The 24,498-nt window shown below is 42.1% G+C and overlaps 1 protein-coding gene and 1 long non-coding RNA gene across 3 annotated transcripts in view; one reads left to right on the forward strand and one right to left on the reverse strand.

Annotated features, from left to right (window-relative positions):
- Window positions 1–1,289: 1,289 nt before the first annotated feature.
- The window catches only part of gpm6ab (glycoprotein M6Ab), a 65,038-nt gene continuing 41,829 nt past the window's right edge, over window positions 1,290–24,498 (reverse strand). Inside the window, exons 2-7 of one of the 2 annotated variants that reach the window (XM_080836838.1) lie at window positions 9,562–9,754; window positions 6,088–6,244; window positions 5,741–5,894; window positions 5,094–5,170; window positions 4,203–4,268; window positions 1,290–1,632 (exon numbers count right to left, since the gene is read on the reverse strand). In XM_080836838.1, coding sequence (XP_080692964.1) covers window positions 1,480–1,632; window positions 4,203–4,268; window positions 5,094–5,170; window positions 5,741–5,894; window positions 6,088–6,244; window positions 9,562–9,754 — 800 coding nt within the window. In that variant the 3' untranslated portion in view covers window positions 1,290–1,479. Of the gene's footprint in view, window positions 1,633–1,969; window positions 2,221–4,202; window positions 4,269–5,093; window positions 5,171–5,740; window positions 5,895–6,087; window positions 6,245–9,561; window positions 9,755–24,498 lie in introns of those variants that run through there. The other variant, XM_080836839.1, reaches the window with a different exon arrangement.
- On the forward strand, window positions 20,240–22,981 carry LOC308364704. The gene is made up of 5 exons (XR_013968632.1): window positions 20,240–20,382; window positions 20,718–20,814; window positions 21,057–21,204; window positions 22,504–22,631; window positions 22,747–22,981. It is a non-coding gene; the product is annotated as an uncharacterized lncRNA (long non-coding RNA).

The following is a 24,498-nucleotide window of genomic DNA, read 5'->3' on the forward strand; positions in this document are numbered from 1 at the left end:
GCCACTAGGTTTAGCGTCCATTGATTAGCTTATATCTCTGAAATGGACATACTCACGAGATTACCACTCAATTTAGACCACTGGGACATGTGTGTTAGGCTCCTATGAAATGACCTGAAGTGTTCAACATATATGTATGTATATATTTATATAGGTATAGATATATATACAGTGCAGAGCAGTGACTTGTTCATGTCCAGTTCTTTCTAATGTTAAAAAAGTTCAGCTAAAACATAGAAATAAAAATACCATGATAAAAATGTTATTTGCATGTGAGTATGGTTTGCAAATGGATGAGAAAACAATCACATCTATAGAGTCTATCCAAGGCAAATCCTAGAAGGCCAATCTATCAGACTTTCCAGTACATCGTGGTTCCCCCTTTTTTCATTTGACCACCTCAACAGCCCATCTACCTGATGACTTACTAGTAAAGCGATCATCCACTTCACAGTCTAACCAACACTGTTATTGACAAAGTATCAATCAAAGCGTCACATCTTCAGTTAACACTTACGTACAGCTAGCATATAGTTCTGACAGTTAGGCCGAGCTACAGTATAGCAGTATGAAAAGTCACTTTACAGTACTTTTTTAAAAATCCCTGGCACTCCCAACCAATAAAGAATTTGCTGGAAAAGAATCTGTACATTGTTTATACGGTTGGTGCTTACCTTTCGGAAGCGTATGAAATTCTACCTGTAAATTATACAAGTTTGGTCACATTTTGGTCTAGTAAGTCACAATGAAACAAAAAGGAGAGGAAAACAAAGTGTGGATGTAGCAAGGAGTGGACCCCCATTTGAAATGTGTTTGAGGAACCTCAAAATCAGTCCCAAAAAAGTACAAAACAAATGAACCAAAATAAAATAAAAAAGGATGGAGTCACATACATTTTTCAGGTTTAACCAAGCCTCCTGTTCAACTCTGAAGCGAAAAACTGTATTAACTTCAGACTGGTGTAGAAATAAGTGATGATTTAATGACAGTGAACCACTCACTTTGTGTGCTTTCTGAAAAGGTGTGCTGTCTCTGGAAAGAACAAAAATGGATAGGGGGTGGAGAAAAAGAGATCGAAAGAAGAACCACAAGAAGTCTTGGTATAAGACATAAGAAATAGAAATAGAAAAAAAATGCAAATCTCAAATCCCAGATATAAGTGGAGGGTAGTCAGACAGGTTGTCATGGAGAAGGCTCTGAACGACCTCCAAGACCAACATTCTCTGTCACACCCGTAAGCACATAAGTAAGTGAAGGACATTCACCCAACCCACCCACACCACCCCTGTTCACCCTGGCAAACAATAACATCAGAGACTTTAGCAAGTGCAGATGTCTATGTGTGTGTCTGTGTGTGTTCGAGTGTGTAGCTAAGGGAGGCATGCGTGCGTGTGTGTGTGTGTGTGTGTGTGTGTGTGTGTGTGTGTGTGTGTGTGTATGTGTGCCTGTCTTATGTACGCATCGGCGTGGAGATGTGCTTTATGTGTAAGCGTTCAGCCGTTCTTTTGAGCGGGTCGAATGGATGTCGTGCAGCTCCTGCTCCTCCTTGGACTTGATGTCCTCATATTTCTGCATCCGGCAGGCATCCTTCACATAACCCCAGTTAGCAGACAGCACCATTAGGTAGTGGACCTGAGGGAGGACAGCAGTTAGACAGGTTAGGGGGTTACCATGGAGGAAGAGCAGGGGTAGAGAAAGAGAGAGAGAGAGAGAGAAGGAGAGAAAGAAAGAGAGAGAGAGGGAGAGAAAGGTCTTATTTGTGAAGATAATCCATGTTATTATTTTTCAGTAATGATTACAACCGTCAAAGCACGATTATTCAGAAGTCTTTAGAGTCTTATAAATATTATAGATAAAGCAACCAAACTGTTGTATAAGCCATATTAGTTGTGCCTTCAGTAGTTTGCTTTTGACAGTTACGGAGGAAGGGGCAGTTACGGGTAGGCCAGAGCAGTGGAATTGCCTGGGGGCCATGGGATTGTAAAGGCAGGTTATTGAGGGGCTTTAAAGCTTTTTGGGGTTATTGTACACCCCCTTGGATGAACAAATGGTCTCTTGATGGTTGGATGTTATCTTTGCTCATTGTGCCCAGTGCATATGCTCTGGGGCACGATGGCCTTGCCCCCCCTGAAGGTCCTCTCAGAATCGTGTGCAGTACTTCCCCAAGCTCTGGGAGGCCAGGGTGACATAGTTACGGGCGAGGACCATGATGCAGGCCGCCTGTCCAGCACAGACCACAGAGACAGACAGTAAGGAGAGACAGAGAGACAGGAGCAGGATTCAATTTCCACTGTTGTCAAGCAGCATTATATTGAGAACAAGCAAACGGCCTTCAACAGTTTTGCTGACCACAGATCAAATATGGGACTGTGGCCAAACCCTTCAGCATAAATTATTCTCTACATTTTCCCCTTGTTTGATAGAAAACTTAAGCAATGGATGACTACTCTAGACCAGTAATCGAGGGCTGATACAGTTGTGGTAGTCACTTGTAATGCCAGTATTCAACACAGGGTGGCACTGCTGTTCACACACAAAGTTAATCTGCAGAGCCAAGCGCTGCACCCATAAAATGCAATGATGTAATTAAATAATCAAAAGTGCATCTAACACAGCCGTTGCCCCGTCTTTTAATGCACCATTCATTTCAGGTTTCTCTTCAAAAACATTAGGCTGCTATTTTCATCCTTGGGTCCTCAGATGTTTTTTGCAGTTACAGTGTTCCTTTAATGTTATGGGATATACACAGGCATACCATCTTCAAGTATACTCTAGTATTGCTGAAACTGCCTGAAACGGTTTATGTGTGTTTAGCAAATAAACTGCCTCACAGATTGACATTGCTTTAGATAGATGTACGTACATGTTTCGAACCCAATTGCACGTACTCAAAGCAGCCAGCAGGTGGCGATACAACTCATACAGCAAACGATTGCGGGTTTGTTGAAAGCCACTGATCGCTCCTGCCACACAAATCACTGCTAGGCAAACATTTTCCTTTCTGTTCTTTAATGGCGCCCTGAGGGTTTGAGAAGGGTTTGTTGAGAAGGCAATTTGAGCCAGTATGATAATGGGTTGATTTAGATGGGAAAATTATGTTTACTAAATTATTTTAAGGGTCTGTTGCTTCTACCAATCACATGACACGTTACTTAATGAATGAAGGATATCCTAAAGGCTTTGGTTAGCATGACAGATTTTGATGAAAATTGACACCTATCTTACAGAACCTCAACAGGCGGTGTAAGCAAATCAGCTGAGATCATAGTGATATAAAATACAATCATTCTGACATTCGGGTGTCCCAGCCCATTCTAAAGACTGTCTTCCTAAATGAATTATTCCTAAATGAATGAATGATCTATTACTTTAACTCGACACATTTTTTTTTGTCTTGGAAGATGGACCTAGCAGATTATGGCCTAGTGCTGAGCTGTAGCCTATATGATTCTTCACCATCTATGAGCCCCTGCGTTCAACAAGCTCCTCTCTTCTCTCCCAGTTTCTATGGCAACTGCGCCCCATGCATTTCCAATGCCGAGTGTCGCCCCCTCCCAAACTCCTTTTCTCACTGCTTCACACTCACCCTCCTCTCCTCTCTTCCTCTCCATCTCTCTCTCTCCCTCCCATCTACCTCTGCATCCTGCGCTTTTGTTCATTAATGAAGCACAGTGTAGCTACAGTGCCTTTCCATTACATGGAAAGCATGCAGAGCAGGCCAATCCTCCCAAGTGCACATTGCTCCTCGCTGATAACAGACATTGTGCATTAATTTCCTTCCTAATTTTCCTCAATCTTAGATATGATTTCAAACTATAAGCAGAGACATTTGGTCTTTATTATGAATGCTTGCTTCAGGATAATGATATCCTTGGGCTATTGTTATTAATGTTTCAAAGCAGGGCTTATTATGGATACACAACACTGTTGGCAGTATGGGTCCCTGGCTCTCTCACATTGCTCATATGTGTGTGTTCATAGACTAGTGCTGTAGGACTGAAGTGTGATGTTATCAAAAATGTTGGTGCTTGGATGTAGCTCGGACTAGGATAGGATCATGCAAGGTAACCCAGATATCAACATATCCAACATGGTTCGATTTTTTTCTTGTTTTTAGGTCAAAGAGAGCATCGTCAGTAAAACTGGTCACTGAAGAGAGCTCTCATGGGAAGAGACATAAAGGATAAAATGGCCGCCCTCACCATTGCGATGACTGCTGCACCAGCCCCAGCAAGAGCACAAATGAACAGGTGGAATGTCATGTCCAGCTGCAAGGCAAAACAAACACGAAGGGTTCAACAACTGACCTTTTACAGAAGAACAGCCTCAGTGAATGCTAAATGTAAAACACGGCTAACTTGTTTTTTTTTTCATTAACTGCATTTATACATAACCTGCAAGAAACTCCGTTTTCATAACCCATCATGTGTACAGTTACTCACTCTAAATTGTCGTTTGTTACGCCACATTTATGTGCAAAGTGTATTTTGTGTTGTATTTTGCAGCATCACAGCACATGTATTCACACTGCAAGACATGCATGAATGAACACCATGCTGCTGGACTTATCAATCACAGCATGGCAGTGTGCTTCTCAGCTGGAATTTAATTGTGCTCTCTCTCCCTGTACTATCTCTGCTGGTGCTCACTCTCACTTGAGACAGTAACCTTAAGCAGCCATGCACAGCTGAGGGAGTTTTATGGCTCTCACATATCAAATAGGAGAACTGTGATGGAGTGGAGTCCCTGCTTTCTACCCCTGTGTGTGTGTGTGTGTGTGTGTGTGTGTGTGTGTGTGTGTGTGTGTGTGTGTGTGTGTGTGTGTGTGTGTGTGTGTGTGTGTGTGTGTCTGTGTGTGTGTGTGTCTGTGTGTGTGTGTGTCTGTGTGTGTCTGTGTCTGTGTGTGTGTGTGTCTGTGTCTGTGTCTGTGTCTGTGTCTGTGTTTGTGTCTGTGCCTGTGCCTGTGTGTCTGCGTGTCTGTGTCTGTGTGTCTGTGTCTGTGTGTGTCTGTGTCTGTGTCTGTGTCTGTGTGTCTGTGTGTCTGTGTGTGTCTGCGTGTCTGTCAGCCTAAAGCAGCCGCGATGCCCACTTACCTCAGTAGACTCGCACATCTTGAGGAACTTCTCTGAGCCTGTGCACACCTTCTTCTCATCAGCAAGAGTCACAATGCCTACAAACCAGAGATGGAGGGCTTGACCAAGTGGCTCATCAAGTCATTCAGCCATTAAGCCACAAAGTATCTACAGATGGGTATTTTCATTCAGATCAGAAGGAAAACTCTATCTGAATATCTTTTCTGTTTTCGAGGGGTTGTTCATCAGTGCCTCATGAAATGCTGATAATATGTAAATAGGCTGTTGCTGTGTAGCAGTGGTTTAAACAGCTCTGTTTAGCTCAAGCAGTGGACGTTTTGAAGATACTATAGACAGTCCAAATCACAGAAATCTACTGGGTCGCAAAGAGGCTGTTCTATTCAATATATTAAATATTCCATTTGCCAAATATATAAGACTGAAAGAAAACTGTGAACCAATGAATTAATATTTCATTAATGAACCGGAATAGAGCACCAACTTTGCCATCGAGTGACATGAATATATATATATATATATATATATATATATATATATATATATATATATATATATATATGAATGCGTGTCATTATAATTGGTATTGCTTGCAAACATGAGTGGTATACTAGACTGCTGTAGCATTATATGACTGCAGAGCTGCATACCAAACTGGCGCAGGTCCAGGCATAGGTTAGCTCCCTCGGTGATGGTGGCATTCTGACACATGGTCCAGATGTTGAAGTACATGAAGACAGGCAGTGAGGTGAAGGCCGTCACCCCCAGCCAAGCCAGCATGAAGATGTAGGTCAGCATGATGAACTGAGAAACACAAGCAACAAAAGGGGGGAAGACCATGACTGACGGAGCAACACTGACTATTAAGTGCAGAGGGCAGCCAACAACACTATTAGCCCTCCTGTCAAGTAAAGTACATTTGAAACCCTAAAAATCCTCTGTAAACTAGCTCCTTAACTGTCTGCTGTTCTGGTGGCTCACAGACGAGTTTCCTTACCCAGGCACTGACGCAACGTCCGCAGGTGGTGATCTTGAAGTCTCCGTACAGGTCGCGGATGGCTCCGGTCGTGAAGAAGCCCTCCACCATCAACAGGATGCCGTACACGAAGAAGGCAGCAGCCACGCCATAGATCACGTACTTAAAGATGTCAATCCTGCAGGAGGGGGAAAGCGCACACCTCGAGGTGAATCAAATTCCTATAAGCAGGGCTGAGCTGACACTGGCATGCCATGGCAGTAAATTCTAGAGGAAAGCTTTAATTGACAAGAAATGTTTTAGGGGCTGTCATATTTGGTGACATTTAATGAAGCACATTAGCAACAGGCTTTTGTTTGGGTCATCACTACAAGTCCCCCTGTGCATACCTCAGACTATTTTATTCAATGATTCAGCCACAGGCTTAGAGGATAAGAACAAGCGTAGCTACAGGCAATGTGCAGCTGAACAACATACATCAATGTTTGTTATTCCTTTACATATTTGTTTATCTGCTGTTAGTTTGTTCTCAAAGAATATCCATATATCCTCCGTAGATAAGAAACAGGATGTTATGGATAGAAACATTCAGAGAAAAGGTGTTTATTTCAGTCTATATTGGTTGCTTGGCTTTTTCAGAGGCATGGGAGTCTGCGCAGGTCCCAGCTCATGTGTCCAATCCCAGTTTGGGGATATCATCAGCTCTCCCAGACTCTCAGCAGGCTGAGTTCCGGTGAGCAGGTGTGTGGTGGACGACCCGGACCGATTTCAGAGGGCTTAATTCCCTGTGTGGGATCCTCGCCAGCACGTCACACACCATCCCTGGAAAATCAATCTTAGCCCATGTGTTTCCGATTGTGTGTGTGTGTGTATGTGTGTGTGTGCTTGTGTGTGTATGTGTGTGTGTGTGTGCAGAGGCGCTGCATCCCATTAGGCATACCAGGCAATTGCCTGGGGCCCCGCGCCACTAGGGGGCCCCCAAAAGAGGGTCTGATAAAAAAAATTCAAACTATAATGCGAATTTCACATTGTCGGTTGCGGCACTAACCTCACACTCATAGAATTACATGTATCCAAATTTGTATCTATGGTGTGGAATGAACGCAACGATGAGAATAAGCTATAGAAGAGGAAGATTCTCTGTCAAGGAGTGAATGAGAAAGTCTCACGGTGACGGTGTGTACCGTTGTGATCCCTGTGAAAATATCCAAGCCATCGATTACGCACGATATAGGTTAGCATGAATTATACATGCATATATTATGCATGTGTATAGTAAAATAATGTATTTGTTATAACACCTTATTTTACTCTCAATGAACAAATTCATTCTCTTACTCGGATGGGTAGAGGGCCAAGCGCAGGGCAGTGTGGGTAAAGACGAGTGCGTATCAAAATTCCGATTGATTGACATTGGCTTTGCCAAGTCAAAATCCAGCCCAGGATAGAACAGGTGGATACAACGTTAGGGAATGTGAGATGTTCGGAACAGAACGAAGCTGAGGGAAAATGAAGAGGAACTACTACCCATCTGGTAGTGAGAAGAGGAAGAAGAAAAAAGAAGATGAAGAAAAGAAAAAGAAAGGCCGCGGTAAGTGGAGTGGAGTGGATGATTTAGGCTTAGAGCATAACATTAACAGACGACTGCTGTTATTGAAAAATGTGGCTAGGCTAATTTGTCCAACTAATAACTTGAATAGCAGCTAGCGTTAAAGCAAACCTATGCAAAAATAGCTAATCGCTAGGGATGCTAACGAACTAATTAGTGAACAACTTTCATAACACAGTCAAACATTAAGCAAGTGCAACACAACAACACACTTAACCCATTCTGAAGGGTAAAATAGTTGCATAATGTTGCTTTTATCTTGTTAATGCTGTGATAGCAATGAAAGCCATGCTCAAGGAGAAAAATGAAACATCTCTTCCCTATCTCTATTCCCTCCTCAGGATCATAACTTAAATTTATGACGAAACGGACAGATAAAGTGCCCCTACCAAAGCCTGATGATGAAAACCTTAAGTCCAGTGTTCCACTTGAATTGTTAACTGTAGCTGCTACCTGTTTGATTGCTTATTAATTGTAAAGATTCTTTATGAGCATACACGGCTCTTCTTAATACTGTAGAATGCTCCATTCATTTGAATGGGGCTTCCCAATGTTATGTGGTCAACTATTTTTCGATAATTGACCATTGCTATGTTTACTTTTACCTTTTACTTGAGTAGATTTTTAGATGGGTAATATTACTTGAACTTAAGTACAATTTTATCGAAGTAATTGTACTTTTACTTGAGTACAACATTTCAGTACTTTTTACACCTCTGGAGTTCAATATATTTTACCTCAATTGATAACATGTGACATGCTCTGAAAAGATTCTTTAAGATATAGGCTACCCTGTTTTTTTTTGTTTTTTTTGCAGATCAGGTCTAGCATCATCCACTTCCAGTGAGAAATAAGTGTTTTTCATGTTTGGAACATGTTCTAATATTTTGAATAAAAAAAAGCTTTTATTTCCTACATTTCGCGTCGGCGTCAGATTTTTTTGCCTAACATAAGGGTGATGAACACTGGTCGGTAGGGCCCCCTAAGAATGTCTGCCTAGGGCCCCCACACTCCCTAGAATCGCCCCTGTGTGTGTGTGTGAGTGTGTGTGTGTGTGTGTGTGTGTGTGTGTGTGTGTGTGTGTGTGTGTGTGTGTGTGTGTGTGTGTGTGTGTGTTTGAGTGTTGCTGCATCAGGCGAAATTCTCCTTACTCATATTCTTGGGCAGCACCTGGTACTGAAGCTTTATGCCATACCATGCAGCAAGATGTTTACAAAAATAAGCTTTAATGCGAAAGCCAAATTCAAATTCTTTGATTATACCTTCATTTTGCACAATACTACCCCCATAAAATAAAATGCTGTACTGTCATGACCAACACACCACCCCCCCCCCCCCACACCCATACATTTTTGTCACTCACTCTTTTCATTTCGTAATCAGTTTGATTTTTGTTAATATTGCATGTATGAAGAACCTTAATCTGCACTTCCAAATACAGTTTTAGAAATAGGCCACTTTGAGGATGTTTGGGTCTAAACTTTAAATGAAGTTTTACTGCACTGCCCTCGAGAATGTAAGGCCAGAGTGTTCATCAATCTTTCAAACAATGTAGTTGTCTTTCTAGAGTAATTATCCACTGCATTTGGCAAAGAGGTCAGGCAGACTAATGTCTCTGTAGCCTGAGACAAAACTGATCAGAGATCAGACACATAATTACCGCTGATGTTCAAGGAACATTAGGCAGTGCTTCTGCTGGATTCAATTTGCCCTATGTCAATGCAGTCACCTCTCTGAAACCTGATCACTTTTGGGATCATAATTATAAAGTTATTTTGTTGTGCTACTTTAAGATTCTGTATTTTGTCAGTTTTACTGATATGTCACTGGTGTCATATGATGGCCCCCATAGCTCATACTAGACTCATTTTTGGAGATTAGCTCACATGGTAAAGACGTCCAAAGACTCCACGGGTCCTTTCACCACCTCAAAGTAGTTCTGCAGGATGGTGACAGTGCCTGAAAGAGCCTCATGCCCGCAGCCACAGAACAGGGCCACCCCAGCATACAACAGGATAGTGGCAATGAGGGACGCGTATGGGATGCCGCCCAGGCATTTGATGCAGCACTCAAGGCACCCTGTGGGGAGAGAACATAGAAGCAGAGGTGCAATTAGTTATGCTTTGGAAGAGTGATGTTTAGATCATGAATTTAAGCATAAGTCATTAAGCATTAGTTGGATTTGGGGATATTTTTCTGACCTTAGATCAGGTGTAGCAAGTGGTTACATTAATGGTGGTCACATACATGCACGGCAAACAATTAAGGGTTTTTTTTTCACTGTAATCTCATGTGGAGGAGGTTGAGATGCATATCCCTACTTGACCCCACATGTCATCCATCCACAGTGCTGTCACTGGGCAGGAATTCTACTGTCAGCCCAGCCAATCTTGAAAGCACAGGTGACAGATTTATGACAGTAAATGCTCAGCGTGCAAACAGTATTGATCTGACATTGTAAGCTACAAATGGAGGCTGCAGAAGCGAGCGCGGACCAGGGCAGGCATGATTTATGGATCGTCATAAACAGAGCGAGGAGCCGCAAAACAAAGCACCCAGGACTGAGCCAATCAGAGCTTGCCACATTTGGAACAGATTACCTGGGGAAAAGGATGTGTTCTATCAATTTTTCAGGAAAAGTGATAACAGTGTCCGTCTCCAGTGGAAGAAGGAAGGAAGTGTGTGATTTGGATGTGCTGAGCACACAAAAGCACAATCACTTTTGCCTCCCCCGCCACCCCACCCTACCCCACCCATGACAATGAATTGGGTAACTTGCAAATCTATCTGGACAAAAAGGAAGAAACAGTTGACTTCATTCTTCAAAACTGACAACCAAAACACTCTGCCACAGAGATATCGTTTCTACTTTTGGAGTGTCGTTAATCTTCCTTGGTTCAGTCTATGGTCTGCCATGTGCTTAGCTTTCCTGTGACCCTTCCTGTCTTTGCTTTTGTTAGATTCAAAAATCTCAGGGCGCTCCACCTTGTTTGTGGTGAGACACTGCTGTGGACCTGCTGCTTGTTTAAGCTACTGTGGATAATGTCATTTTCAGAAGATGCCCAGCTGTTGCTGAATAAATAAACACAACACCCACGCTTCACCTTCAAAATGCCCCGAAACTCTATCTTAGCCTGCCGCCTCAGAGACTTCTGATGCCTTCGAGAGTGTCTATGCAGCGGAGCGGGAGGGAACAGAAGTCAGCATAGCAAACTCAATCTTCCAATCCCACTCTGTCTTCAGCCAGATAGCACAGAAGATGAGAGAAGGAGAGATCAAGTGAGAGTGAGTGAGGGGGAGAAAGAAACTGACAAGCTAGAAATAGATGCTATATCTTGTGCGTAGGATCTGGCATTTTGGTGACTGATAAAAGATCCGCCTCACACCGACAGCCAAACCTTTAGTGTTGATGTCAGGGTGGCGCTGTACATGTAAAACTCTCTCTCTCACAGGGATGGACAGTATTTCTGATACGTGTATTTGAAATACAAGATAGTATTTACTGATTTGGATTTGATAAGCCTTATAAAAATGATTATGTAATTTGTATCAAAATAGTGTAGTGTTTTGTATTTTGCAGAAAATATTTCCCTCAGAACTGTTTACATGATAGTGTCACATCTCTGCATCTGCATGCATCTTTGGGAGATGGCGACGGTGAGCTGAGCGCTTTGCCCATGATTGTTTTCAGACCAACTGATGTCTCATGTGTCTTCTCTGCAGGCATTGAAAATTAATGTTGACCACTCTGATTGGATGAAAAGAAATGTGATGTGTTTTTTGCCTTCTTGGCATGGCTACAGTCATTCATCTAGCTAGTGTGAATACTCCCCATCAGATACACTTCCAATACAAGCCACCTTATTAAACAGTAAAAAGCTGTGCATTATTATTAAATGTATAGTGGAGGATGCCTATGTGGAGTGGAAATACAGGGTTCCTGTATTTTGTATTATATTTTGATACTTGATTATTTTGTATCATCTCAAAATACATTTTAATGTATTTTTGCACACACACACACACACACACACACACACACACACACACACACACACACACACACACACACACACACACACACATACACCACACACACACAGCCATCTGGTTATGATCCCAGTGATGTCAGCTGCATTGATTATGCGGAGGGGGAGCAGGCGGCATCCCTGTGGCCTATTTAAGAGGCAGTAGGCCGAGGAACACTGATGAAGAGGCCGGGCGTCTGCGCGCTTTGATCCCAGTGGGCTGGAAGTCTCAGATCAATGGCCTGCTGGGACAGTCTGTCAGCACAAAACCTGCTCCTCTGGATCCAAGAACATGATGTCCGCAGCCACTCACTCACTCTCTCTCAACAGGCGCTAGATCAAATCTGCTGACCAATGTATTGTGAGCACCAATCACGATAGGTTCAGTGCTTGAAGCAGAGGGAGGAGAAATAATCAGGATGTTAAGTGTCCTGTCTCAGGTGCAGTTACACAGATCTGCAGTTAAATACTTGTCAGTGAGGATAGCAGTACCAGGAAGAATCTACGTGCTAGTTTTTCCTCAACAGCACTGCACCACTGGAATCTGTGTGCGATCTGCCTGGCCTGGGTAGAATGCTAATGTTACTGCATAGAGTATCCTCATTCCACAACACTGAAAAGAGTCCGAGGGTTTTCCATTTGATTGGATGCCCTCAGGACCGGACCCACGAATGCCATTGTCAGCTATTTGCAGCAAAACAGGAAGCTGAATTACCCAATAAATAAATGGGGGAAAAAATAAATGTCTACACTCTCTTTTAGACTGCATTCAACCAGGCACTGGGATCAGCCTTTGCAGTCTGGACTCCAGAAATAATATGATGTGTTTATTTATCATTACACACAGCGTGTTGGAGATGACTGAATGCCTCACTGATGATAATAACATTTTCACATTAGCATAAACATGTCATCAAGCATTCCGGAAACATGGTGGCATACTCAGTCATGGGCTGGTGGAATTCGTCCGCCAGTGTGATTGCAAGGAGGATTAAAGCACCTTTTTTATTAACCTGGGTCTCCAACACTTCCCCTTCCCCTATCATAAGACCCATCAGGCTGTACTTTAATGCCCCTATGAGCTCTTTCTCATATGGCCTTGACCAGCACCACCCCTCTCTCAGTGAAGTCTGAGGGATAATCTTGGGTAACCCCTGCTGATCCTCACAGACAATCCCCCTCCATATCGCAGGACATGACCCCCCCCCCCCCCCCCCCCCCGAATTAAATGATTGGATGACTAAACCAGATTTCACAGTGGGAGGCTGCTACATCCCATGTTCTCTGTCTGAGGGCAGGAGGACACCAGTTACCCCCCCACCCCCACCCCCCCCCGGCCAACCCACAGAATGGGTCAGTCACAGCCAACTGTCTGATGTGCCTCAGACTGACCCCATCAGATTGGTTAGAGCCCCTCGAGCCCTCTAGACCCTGGTCCTGACCCTCTTAAAACACTGTCACAGGCAGCTCTCTCTGTGCTGGCCGTGATAGTCTAGTGTGCCCATAAAGACAGACACTCCTATGGGTCAGCTTGTAGCAAGACCTAAGCAAGACCTTACAACCTCCACTGCCATGTACCATGGTCAGGGCATGTTCAACTGAGTATTTACAGACATGGATAAGGATCCCAGCACCCAGTCTTGCCATCCAACTGATTTGGGCATGACCCTAAGATGATCAGTCCCTGAGTTCAAGTTGTCAATCACTTACCACATGCTTTCATGGAGAAAATTAAATGATTGAAATAGTATATTTAAGTTATACATAGAACCTAGTCTATTCAGGATTAGTCAGAGAGCTTCTTCCTGTGGTCACCACTTGCAATCTGATTAAGCCCTCTGATAATCCTTCCATCTACCTGATCAGTGTAACAAGAAAATGAATGCAAATTCTGATGCAGCGTGAGTCATACAATCTTGATCAAAGAGATGCAATGAGTGGGTGGTTCAGCAGAGATCACGTCCATGCCTTATGAGGTCACTCATCTGTCAAAGTACAATATGTCTCACCCACTCACACTCCTGACTCATCCTGATAGGAACGTCTCATTATGCTGTCCTAAAACTACCTGACATCCACTCAGGCACCGGAGTGGTAGGCGAGGGTCTGCATTTGTCTCATTATCAAACTAATGTGGGGTTGATGAGCTGTTATTTTGGGGCGATATTGAGTGACACACAGCATGGGGTGGACATGTGGGCTGATGGGACTGTGCTAGATGTTTGAGCGGTATGAAGGTGGATGCTCTCCAATCCCTCCACACGGCAGCAAGTTATCAGCACAGCTCCATATCTCAGTCTGAGTCCACAGGTTCAGGCTCCACCTGAGCTGGAACTCATTAAAATGGTAATTATCCTACTTCTGCCCCTTAGGAGGGAAGCTCTGGAGAGAGAAAAAATAAGATATTTTATGAACTCCTGCCTAGGAATTTCAATTAACAATAGCCCTTTTCAGTGTTTCATCACAGTTCGGTACCACAATATCCGAGGACTCTTACTTGGCATGATTAAAGGGCCAACCACCATAATCAATCCTGTATCAATACTACAGTTAGTAGTCATTCAGTGACAGTCATGTAAATCCATTTTAAACATTACTGTGAAAGGGCAAAGGGAGATCCAAAAAGCCTGAAAAGAAGGTAAGCATAAGAGAGAATAAGTGACGTGGTTGCAGCCAAAACCAATCGTCCTCTGGCTGACATACTAACCACCTATGTGGCCATAGATCTTTTTATAGTAGGCATTTTAGCTCTCCGTCTGAGAGCGATCCTTCACATCACTGGACGTCGACTATGGAGGAAAATTGGGGGCTAATCTTGAAGCCTATCAGGGAACTCTGTCCCGCTTCTGAAATTTGGGGAAATGTATACTGTGTATTTGAGTTTATTCTGTTGATATATTTATCAGAGTACAGACCAATTTGACCGAGAATGTACTGGAAGCTCCTATGTGTCGATGGCCCAATTGATTTGTTGCTATCCAATCCTGCATTGTTAGGCTCTTTATTGTGGCCCATCCATCTGCGAAATTAGCTTTTTAATTTGGCCACTGATTTAATTATCTGTTGGTAAAGCTCAGTGGCTCATTTGTTAACTATGGCTGTTAGCATAAAGAACTGTCACTTAATAATAGACAAAATGTCACTGCTTCTACAGCTAAAACCACAAAAATATTCCTATAGTCTATCATTGCTTTTGGCAATGAGTTTATTTACACTGCATGACTTTATATTCATCATTAGCAGTAATCAATGCGGCATCAGTGTAGAGGCAAATTAAAGTAGTCTGCCCTGCATCAGTCCTCCCCACACAGGAGAAAAAAGTTCCTCATCAGTAAATGACACTTGGATCTCAACAAATGCCTCCAAACCCAGTTGTCTACCTGAGCCTCCTCTCGTGTGGTGTCCAGCTTGCAATCTCCCCCACAGGCTGGCTGGTGGGGCAATTCCTCAGTGCAGTGAGTCAGAGGCAGGCACGCACAGTTAGCTGCAGCCAGCACCAGCGACAGAGCTGACTGGAATACTAAGCAGCGTCATGAGCCAGTGTGGTATTGGGTCTGTGTGACAGCCAACCACAGATGTAACACCTCTGGAGACTGGTGGTGGCGGTGGAGGATGAGAACCCTTATTTTAGAGTAGGCTCCAGTGTAAGGGCCCTCGCACCTCACCTCATGGCAAACACTCCCTCATCTGACTGACTAGAGGACTGGCTCTTTTTCACTTACTTTAACTGGTGTGCCTAGATGATACGTTTGTATCCATCATATGCCACAAATGACTAATTTGCAGTCATTCAAGTACTAATGTTATCTTAGCTGAATGCCCCGTACCTGTTTTTGTTTTTTATTATGGAAAACTGATTCACCATCAACTTGTCATCTCATGGAGAGAGTCATTAATATAGCGGTAACTGCTGAAAGCAGTGAGAGCATGTGCATGTGAGTGATAGCGTGCTGGTGTATCACGACCGTGTTTGTCCACCTTGTCATTAATGTTGACAGGTGTTCCTCAGCAAACAGTTTGTTGTGTTTCAAATGGCAGCATACGGCTGATGGATCACAAAGGGGTTTTAAAGACTCCTCCATAAATGTCATGGAGCTAACAGGCACATGAGGAGCTCTGGCAGACTTTACAGTGCACCGTAAAAAGTGTGAATTATTATCAATTAGCGCGCATTTTGCTGAAAACATAATTTCGGATACACAGTACAGGACACTGATGTTTAAAAAAAAGTACAATATTATTGCCAGATATGTGCACACACATACACACACAGCCGCATAGTGTCAGAGACAGAAAGGCAGAGAGAGAGAGAGAGACAGAAAGAGAGAGTCAAAGAAGGAACAAAAAAGAACCAGACCCTCCCTTGTGCTTGCACATTTTACATACAGTACATGTATCCTGAGGGGTAGACCTCCTGCTGACAGGCAGAGTGGCAGTGCGATTGCTTTATCACGATGAGGCAGCCTTGTACAATGAAACCTAAAGGAGCCAGGGGACGAGCCTCATTGGCACGGCATACTCTCTCAGGTCATCATTATTCAATCTTAAGAGTTGCATAGCCAAGAGGGAACTTCAACCATGCCTAACACACATGCAAGAGGAAATTACTGGAATTCAATGTTTGGTACATGATAGAGCATGCAAGGGTAAAACAGCTTCTCTCTCCCTTTGGCTACCTCTGTCAGCATTGCAATCCCAGAATGCATCGGCATCTCACTGACAACTCCCATAATGCTCTCACCACAGGGGGCTGCTGATGGTGAATTCATTATTTATTTCCCCCCAGACGAATATTTAAATATTGTTGAGCAGCATGCCTTACTTTTTTGTATCATTATTTCTGAACACGTACACAACTTCCATGGTTTCAAATGCACGACAGTTCTTCTCCTTTTTTCAGTTGTCCTATTTAAATGGCAATGGGCATCTGACAACATCAGAATGCAAATGGGTGGTATGACCTTTTCTTAGGTGCACTAAAGATAACCCAATTATCTTGGCCAATGTTTTCATTTAATTAGCTCACAAGAAAATATTCCTTGAGCCAAGTCTTCCCCACCATGACACAATCGAGAGGTGCAATTCAATAATGAGAAGAGAAGAGAAAATGCCAGCTGTGGAAATGGATAAGACCATTTTGGTAATGTTGGAAAAAAGAAATTGCACCAAATCTGGATGAAATAAGTAAATGTACTATTCCAACCACCTCAGGCTGCACCATGCTGCGTGATCAGCACAAGCTGCCTGATGGCACAAGTGAAACATACACAAGCTCTACATCCAGTTCAGTTAGATGCTGACCACTGATGTAAAACATGATTTTATGCTTTGAACATTTTTGTTGTAAAGTTTATTTTTACATTACGCAGGCTATTGTTGTCTCCGTCGTTCTTTGACAGTTTCACACCCAGTTATTCAGGCTCCCTCAATGTGTAATTTCGGTGGTCATATAGACAGCAAATCCTTCCACCTAAGTGTGGTGTTAGTGTTTAAATATCCCGGTGACGCCAGTAACCAATTACACGTCCCCTTCGCCTGTTATGACCTGTATGCTTTAACAGGTTCAGATTCTTGTAACAGGCTTAGAGACAAGCCGCGCCCCAACACCCTGCCACCTCCGGCTTTGGTCGAGCCAATCTGAGACGTGAACCTGCCAGCCTTTTTCACCGGGCCAGCTTTGGGCAGCTTGGCTCAGGACCATGGAGGAGATGCATCACTGAGTCTCCCACTGAAAAAAGGAAGCAAGGTGGTACACTTGGTATGTGTGCGTGGAGACTTGGAAAGATCCTAACCAAAGCCTAAAATAGCACCAGTCTCCATGCACCGTACCACAGCTGAGTGAGGCCGCTGAAAGTGAGGCAATGCAGCCTATGCTGTATCTTAACGCACATACTACTCTACCAGTAGATTAGCATTACAAAAACATTTACATTCCATTCAACAGGTTCATACAATATAAAAATACTAGCTTTATACTATCAATTGCTTGTGTTGAACTGAACAACTGAACTGAACTGAACAACATTTTTTTAGGGGATGAGAGGACCGGAAACCATGGTAACTCTCCAGCGTGCCTGCCATGACTTGTGCCTGCCTTAACTCCTGCTGGGGAGAACTTACGCTGCCAACATGCCAGAGACTCATTAAAATGTGTGAATGAGAGGAACCCATATTGTGTTGATTGCTTTGTACTCTTCTTAAATTGACACCGAGCTGGACTAATTGCGGCAGAACAGCAGGAGGAATGACAACAAATAGCTGTCAAGACCAGTCCTCTGATGAGGGTTAAACTCAGCCTAGTCTGGCTTCATACCCTTATTCGTGCATTTATTTCAGTATTTGTGATATCTGATAGTTTGTTTGCAGCACACTCCTATTCGACACACTCACAATGCACACTCATTACAGTAAATGGCATTTTACTGCTGAAGCTTTAGGTTTTATGATCCACTCACAACCTCTCATAAACTGCAGTGCTCAGAGGTTCATTTAGAAGTAAAGATGGTTAATGAACTGAGCTATCACTGCATTACAAGTGTATGAGGGAGTAATTGTGACTGTACTGTATAGTAATTGTCATAGTATAGATAAGTAACAAATGGAACACATACTATGTGAATGAAACATCACTGAGCTATTCCGCCTGCACTGTAAAAAAAAAATGTAATAAAACAGAATTTTACTGTTTATTTTTACAGTTTTTTTCTGTATTTTTAAAATACCATTCATTTTACAAAAAGAAACTGTGATTTTACATGACAAATGTAAAATAACATGAAATCACTGTAAATGTAAAAACACAGAATATTTCTGTTGTTTTACACAGAAAAAACCCATTAGAAATACGTATATTTACTGTTGTAACACGGGTAGATGAAATCAAGCATTCTGATTGGTTGAGAGTGAGTCACTCAAAAATATCGAAACTGAACAAAGATGGCGGCGTGTAGCCTGTTAGTGGGAAATATTTGATGTGAATTAAGCTATCTACACGACTTTTTATACGTCTACATTGACTCGGTTAGTTGTTTATGTGCAACACGGATGGTGCACAGTATTGGTGGTCTTAACTGAAGCTCTCAAATATTATTTTAGGTTGCTGATTTCGCGTAGACCAAAACTCCATTAAGACACATAGTAGCTTAAGCTAGCTAGCCTCTCTGCTAAAAGTATACCGTTAGCATACAGATTATGCTCTCATACATAGACATATACATGTGTTATGTCTATGCTCTCATACGCCTCCCGCATTGAGGCCGATGTAGGGTCTGCGCGCGCCCAAATAGAACATTCTTGCACTGGTTACCACGGAGTTTCAACACTGACAAGACACACGACAGCAGAAGACTAAAGGTAAATGTCTTTGTACTTTAATTGAGTTCTCAAAAATAAAACGTTTAATACCCTGGCATTGTATTGGACGATGAAAGGCTCATTGTGTATAGGTTGTCGTGCTGTCATGTTGGTGTGCTGAATGGGGGACGTAATGTGAGTGTAGCCAACACCATATGAGGCTCTGGCTAACTTTGACTAGCTAGCTTGCACTGACAACCTTCAGTTCGTAGTCGTAAGGTAATGTAAGCCATAGTAGCTAGCTAAGGTAACATGTACAGTTCAAGTTAGCTAGCTAGCCAACCTGGATAATTTAATCTGTAAAATTGGTTGGCATTTTGTATTTGCTATTGAAAACATGCAGAGTGAGAGAAAGTAAAAACCTGGCTAGTAACATATTGCGTTTTCTAATGACGAAGGCTCTTTTAAGCACATATCATAGATACTCTTTTGCCATAGCTTTAAAGCTAGCTATTTAGCATATCGTGCTGGCTAGTTTGCTCCATTTTATATTATAACCCAGTGTTTCCCCTAGGTTTACAGCTTAGGGGGGGGGGGGGAGGGGGACGGCGGCAGGGGCGCGGCGCGCTGCGGCGGCGGACACGGACACAAACACTTAAATGAATTATGATGTTCATGTGTTTCTTTGAATGACAGCAGTCAATAAGTATAATTTTACATGTTTTATGGTAAAGGTAACCTTAAATGACTTATTTTGTGATCTGGCGCTATATTTATAAAAAAAAAAAAAAAAAAAAAAATTTTTTTTTTTTTTTTTTTTTTTTTTTTTTTTTACTTGACCTTCCAGGGGGGGCGGGCGGGGCCGTTGGGGGGGCGGGCCGCCACCCTAATATCATTGTAGGGGAAACACTGTAACCATAGAGCAGGGGCAACGCCAGTGGTGGAAATCAGTTTTCCCCAAACCCTTTTCTCTCGAAGCACAATCTATGTATTCTATGGGGAAAAAAGTCTCACGGCACACCAGCATTACATGTTATTGTGTTGTTTGGTTGTGAAATGCCTTTTAAGTTTAGTTTGTTCGAGTTGCAGTCCTGTTGAAAATATGTGTTTTAAATGTTTGTTTAGGGATTTTAAACTGCACCAATGGCTCATACATTTTTGCTTTGGTTTTTGTTTTTCTCCAGCCTCCTCCCCTGCCAAGACAGACACATTTTCTACCTTCCCATGACAGGCTGGACGACAGTGGATTGGAGTACTCAAAGTACTAATTCAATCAAAAGCTCCAAACATACTCACAGAATATGAGAAATCTGGTACCATATGCACAAAAAACAGGGTGCTACTTGTGAGGGTTGCTGTCAGCAATCTTGAGGAGAGATGAGGATTGTAAGTTGACGACACTGTCAAAGTGTGAGATTCAAAAGTATTGACAGTGGAGTGGAAGTTGTTCTTATATATCTCATACTTAAAATTAATATTTTAGTCAATACATGTGAAGTGTGAGTATAACTGATGGCAATACATGTTTCTAATTGAAGAGTTCAGGTGCAAAAACTTAAAAATGTAGGTATGATATAAAGGGAAATATTCTCAGTGCCTACTATACGATAATCATGCCAGCTGTGTTTTTTCCAATTTACCACAAAAAAGGTCAGGTGGACTTCTGAACTCTTCAATGTGTGTTTAGAAATGGTTTGGTTGATGCTGTCTGTTATTTTCAGTTACCCATCCAGTGATGACAAGGTGCGTCTTGACAAGAATGTTGTCACCACGTTTCCTAAATTGAGTGTCAAAATCCAGGAACACAATGAGGGATATGTAAGTGAAAAAAAAATGATGTTTACCTTCCCACCCCACATTTTACTGATGTACCAAATGTTTATTGTTTCAGAAATAAGGGCCATTGTATTTTTGGTATTATTGACTGATGCCTCATGTCCACTCTCTACCTTCAACCCATGAAAAGGAACACTTACCCCCCCCCCCCAATATCTCAGTAAATATAGCCTGTAAATTCAAATGAATAAATTGGATTGAATATTTATCTTTGTACATCTTAGTTCGACTTCGATAGCCAGTTTGAGGGGAAAGCTGATCTTTTCCTTCGCAAATGGCAGATGAACATCATCCCTAAGCTAATGAAGGTTGCTGCGTTGGAGTTGTCTGAGGATCTGGAAAATCCTTCAACCACCAGGAACAACAGTGATGGTATGTTGGTTCGCATACAGAAAGATAGGGGGGAAATGCACTTATAACTTTTATGCAATGGATAATAACTGAAGCCAGTTTAATTGTTCAAGATGACTTAAAGTGCATATGACACCTCAATACTAATTTTTTTTAATAAATAGAACGAAGGTGGTATTTCACAATCGATATATATATATGTTGAGGAAAAATATACACATTTGACTTGTTAAAATCATCATTTGAATGCAGCGCCACTGAGCTACCGACTTCCCAAGCGACTCACTACCACCCTGCGTTAAAAAACTTAAATTACTTAAACGGAGGTACTCTGTTGCACTTGGTCGCCATTTTTCCTGACAGAAAACACATTTTCTCAGGGAGCCACCGGCTATTTCTTAAGGATCAGTTGTAAATATGCCTTCAGGGTGTGTTGCAGCATATTGCTCGAACGTCAGTTCCCATTCTTTTAGCCTTTTCAAATTTCCAAAAGACGAGGAAGTACGCGAGAAGTGGGTGCAGAATGTGTGTCGCACAAGAGTGCCTTCTCCAGCAAGCTTGAAATGACAACTAAAGTAATTTGCTGTGAAGTAATGCTGGAAGCATTGCTCTCTATCCATTAAATAGGGAATGTATTTCACGTATTTAGAATGGCTGACCTAAAAAACAACAGCTGTGAAAGAGCTAAGAGACTGGAGGCAAACGGTACATCTGCCTCAATGAGGGGGGCGTTATACTTATTAGCAGCGAGGCTAGCTAGCTACTATGTCATCACTGTCAGAACTCGGCTCTTCTGCTGGCTCGTCTTCCAGATACGGCTCAATGCTCACAATCACCTTTACAAACTGATCCGGATCGAAGTCTTCCTCAATCTCATCTCTGCTTGAGTCTGTTGCAGAAAATTGCTCAAAATTGTTGAATTCTTCAACCTCCATCGCTAATTGTGTGGCGTGGGAACGAATGAGGTCTACCGCCAGGTGACCCTGTGATGTCAGTGGTGGTAGACTTCATTCATTCCCACACCACACAGCTATCGATGGAGGGTGAAGAATTCAGCAATTTTGAGCAATTTTCTGCCACAGACTTCAGGTTTCAGGTAAGCCGGCACTGCTTGCCGAAGAGCGTCGCGAAAACCACACTTTGAAATCGTGTACAAACCTAATTTTTCAATCATCGGGTTTACACATGACTTCAAAGTACTATGTTTTATGTATAGTCTTGATAATTATATGCCGTTTACCTTTTTTTTTTAGGTGTCATATGCACTTTAACCTTGTGTTATGGTAGATATCTAATTTGGATTCTAATATTTTCATGTAGACATGCTTTGCTTCAAAGCACTTCAGATGCTCATACACCTTCTTCCACCAATGCCATCAGGACGAGGGGCTGGATGGAGTCGCTGCAGTGTTAAATCAGCCATTTCCTACCTCATGGACTTTGTGCAAGTATGTTTGTGTCTTATGACTTATTGGTTGCATCACTGAACCTCCTGATGTTGTGTTGTGGTCTCCTCCCCATGCTGGTTTAATAATGTAGTAATTCAAACGTTTTGTGTTACAGCCTAGAACGAGCATTTCATCATTGCTTGAGAATCCTGATTCATCGAGAGGCCACCAGCCTAGCATTGTGTGCATTGGACACCCAAGCGGAGCTGCCCAGCAGTAGCTGATCGTCGCAAGAAGTGACAAGATTGCTATGCCACTTGGAGATGAAGGGCTGATGTATTGGGCCTTATTGAAAAAAAACATTTACATTTGCAGTCGAGTTGGAAATTATATTAGAAGATATCAAGAGTCTGTGGATTTTTGTTTACTTTTTTTCTTTCATTTCCAATTCAGTTGAATTTGTTTTTGTTTGTTTCAGAACCAGTTGCTGTATGGTTACCTGTTAGTTATTTTTTATATATATACAGAATAAAAATACAGAGAATGGGAAATTGTAGTTGTTCTTGTTTAGCTTAGTCTTGTTCAAACACAATTCATTTAAGCCCCTTTTCCGACTGGCCAGAAACTGGTTTAAACCATTTAAAATTAAAATAATTATGGTGTTATTAGGTGAGTATAGTTTTTTTTTAAGTTGAAAGTGCTTTAAATATTCATTTTTTTTAACTAGTTTTTAAAGATTTATCAAATTATTGTTGTATACTGTTATATTACATCTCATAAAAAATTATATACAGGATTTTTAAACAAATAATGCCATTAAAACCAACTAATAACAGCACATTTCTGTAAATGTAAGCATTATTACTCGTATAACAATGTTAATCTACCATCTTCATGGGTAATTTAATTTAACAGCACATTTCTGTAATTATGAGACCAATAAATGGATTTAGTGTGTGAACAAGTGATAGAGAGAGGCATATTCTCAAAGGCTGAAAGATCAGGGTACTATTCGCCGACACTCGCTAAGCGGTTTAGCGAGCTAAACTCCAGGCTAAAAAAAGACAACACCGCTTTAGCGGATTCGCCGAAGCAACTTTTGCTCAATTTCCATGGTAATTAATCGCTTAGCCCTAGCCTGCTCCAGGGCAGGCTAAGCAAAGTTTAGCTGGCTAAACTTGCCACACCCACGCCAAAAGGAGGGATCCCATTGACAAGGAGTCATAGTTTGATTAGCGTAGGAAGAGTTCTTTGCGATCGCCAAGAAGATCCATTTTTCCATCATGATGAGTTCTTGTATGAGCGCTACCGATCCACCCGACAAGGAATAATTAATTTAGAAGACCTTCTCGAGTCATTTATTGCACCACCGACAGTGGTAGCCTAAAGTAGAGTTGAGACATTGGTACAGTTGATAAACCCGAAATAACTTTCATAATGCAGCCTGAGACGTGATTTTTAGTTTGCACATGCTAATACACAATACTAACGTTTTCTTTGATCCCAGGAAATTTGAGCACATAACCCAAATAGATATTGGCTAAAGTTGTTTTACCTACTTTAACTTACATCATTGCAAACGTTTAGTTTTGCAAACGTGTCTAGTGTTTGTGCGGTAGTGAATGGTGGATGGTGGAGGTGGATGGTAAGGTGGGTGCATGATAAGAAGAGAGAAAGAAACACAATTTATTTGGATTGCTTCAATTTATTGAATTTCTTATTAATACATTTTCATTTAGTCATTTAGCAGACGGTTTTATTCAAAGCGATTTAAAACTACAATTCTTACGAAGGTGAAGGGAATCGAACAGGCGATTTACTGCATGCAAGCCCAACGCTCTGCCCGCTGTACCAAAGTCACTTGATAGGGTCAAGAAAAGATATCACTAAATAGACAGCCTATGGACAGTTTCTTGAATGCTGTTGC

This window comes from Sprattus sprattus (genome assembly GCF_963457725.1).
Source record: "Sprattus sprattus genome assembly, chromosome: 4".
Lineage (NCBI taxonomy): Eukaryota > Metazoa > Chordata > Actinopteri > Clupeiformes > Clupeidae > Sprattus > Sprattus sprattus.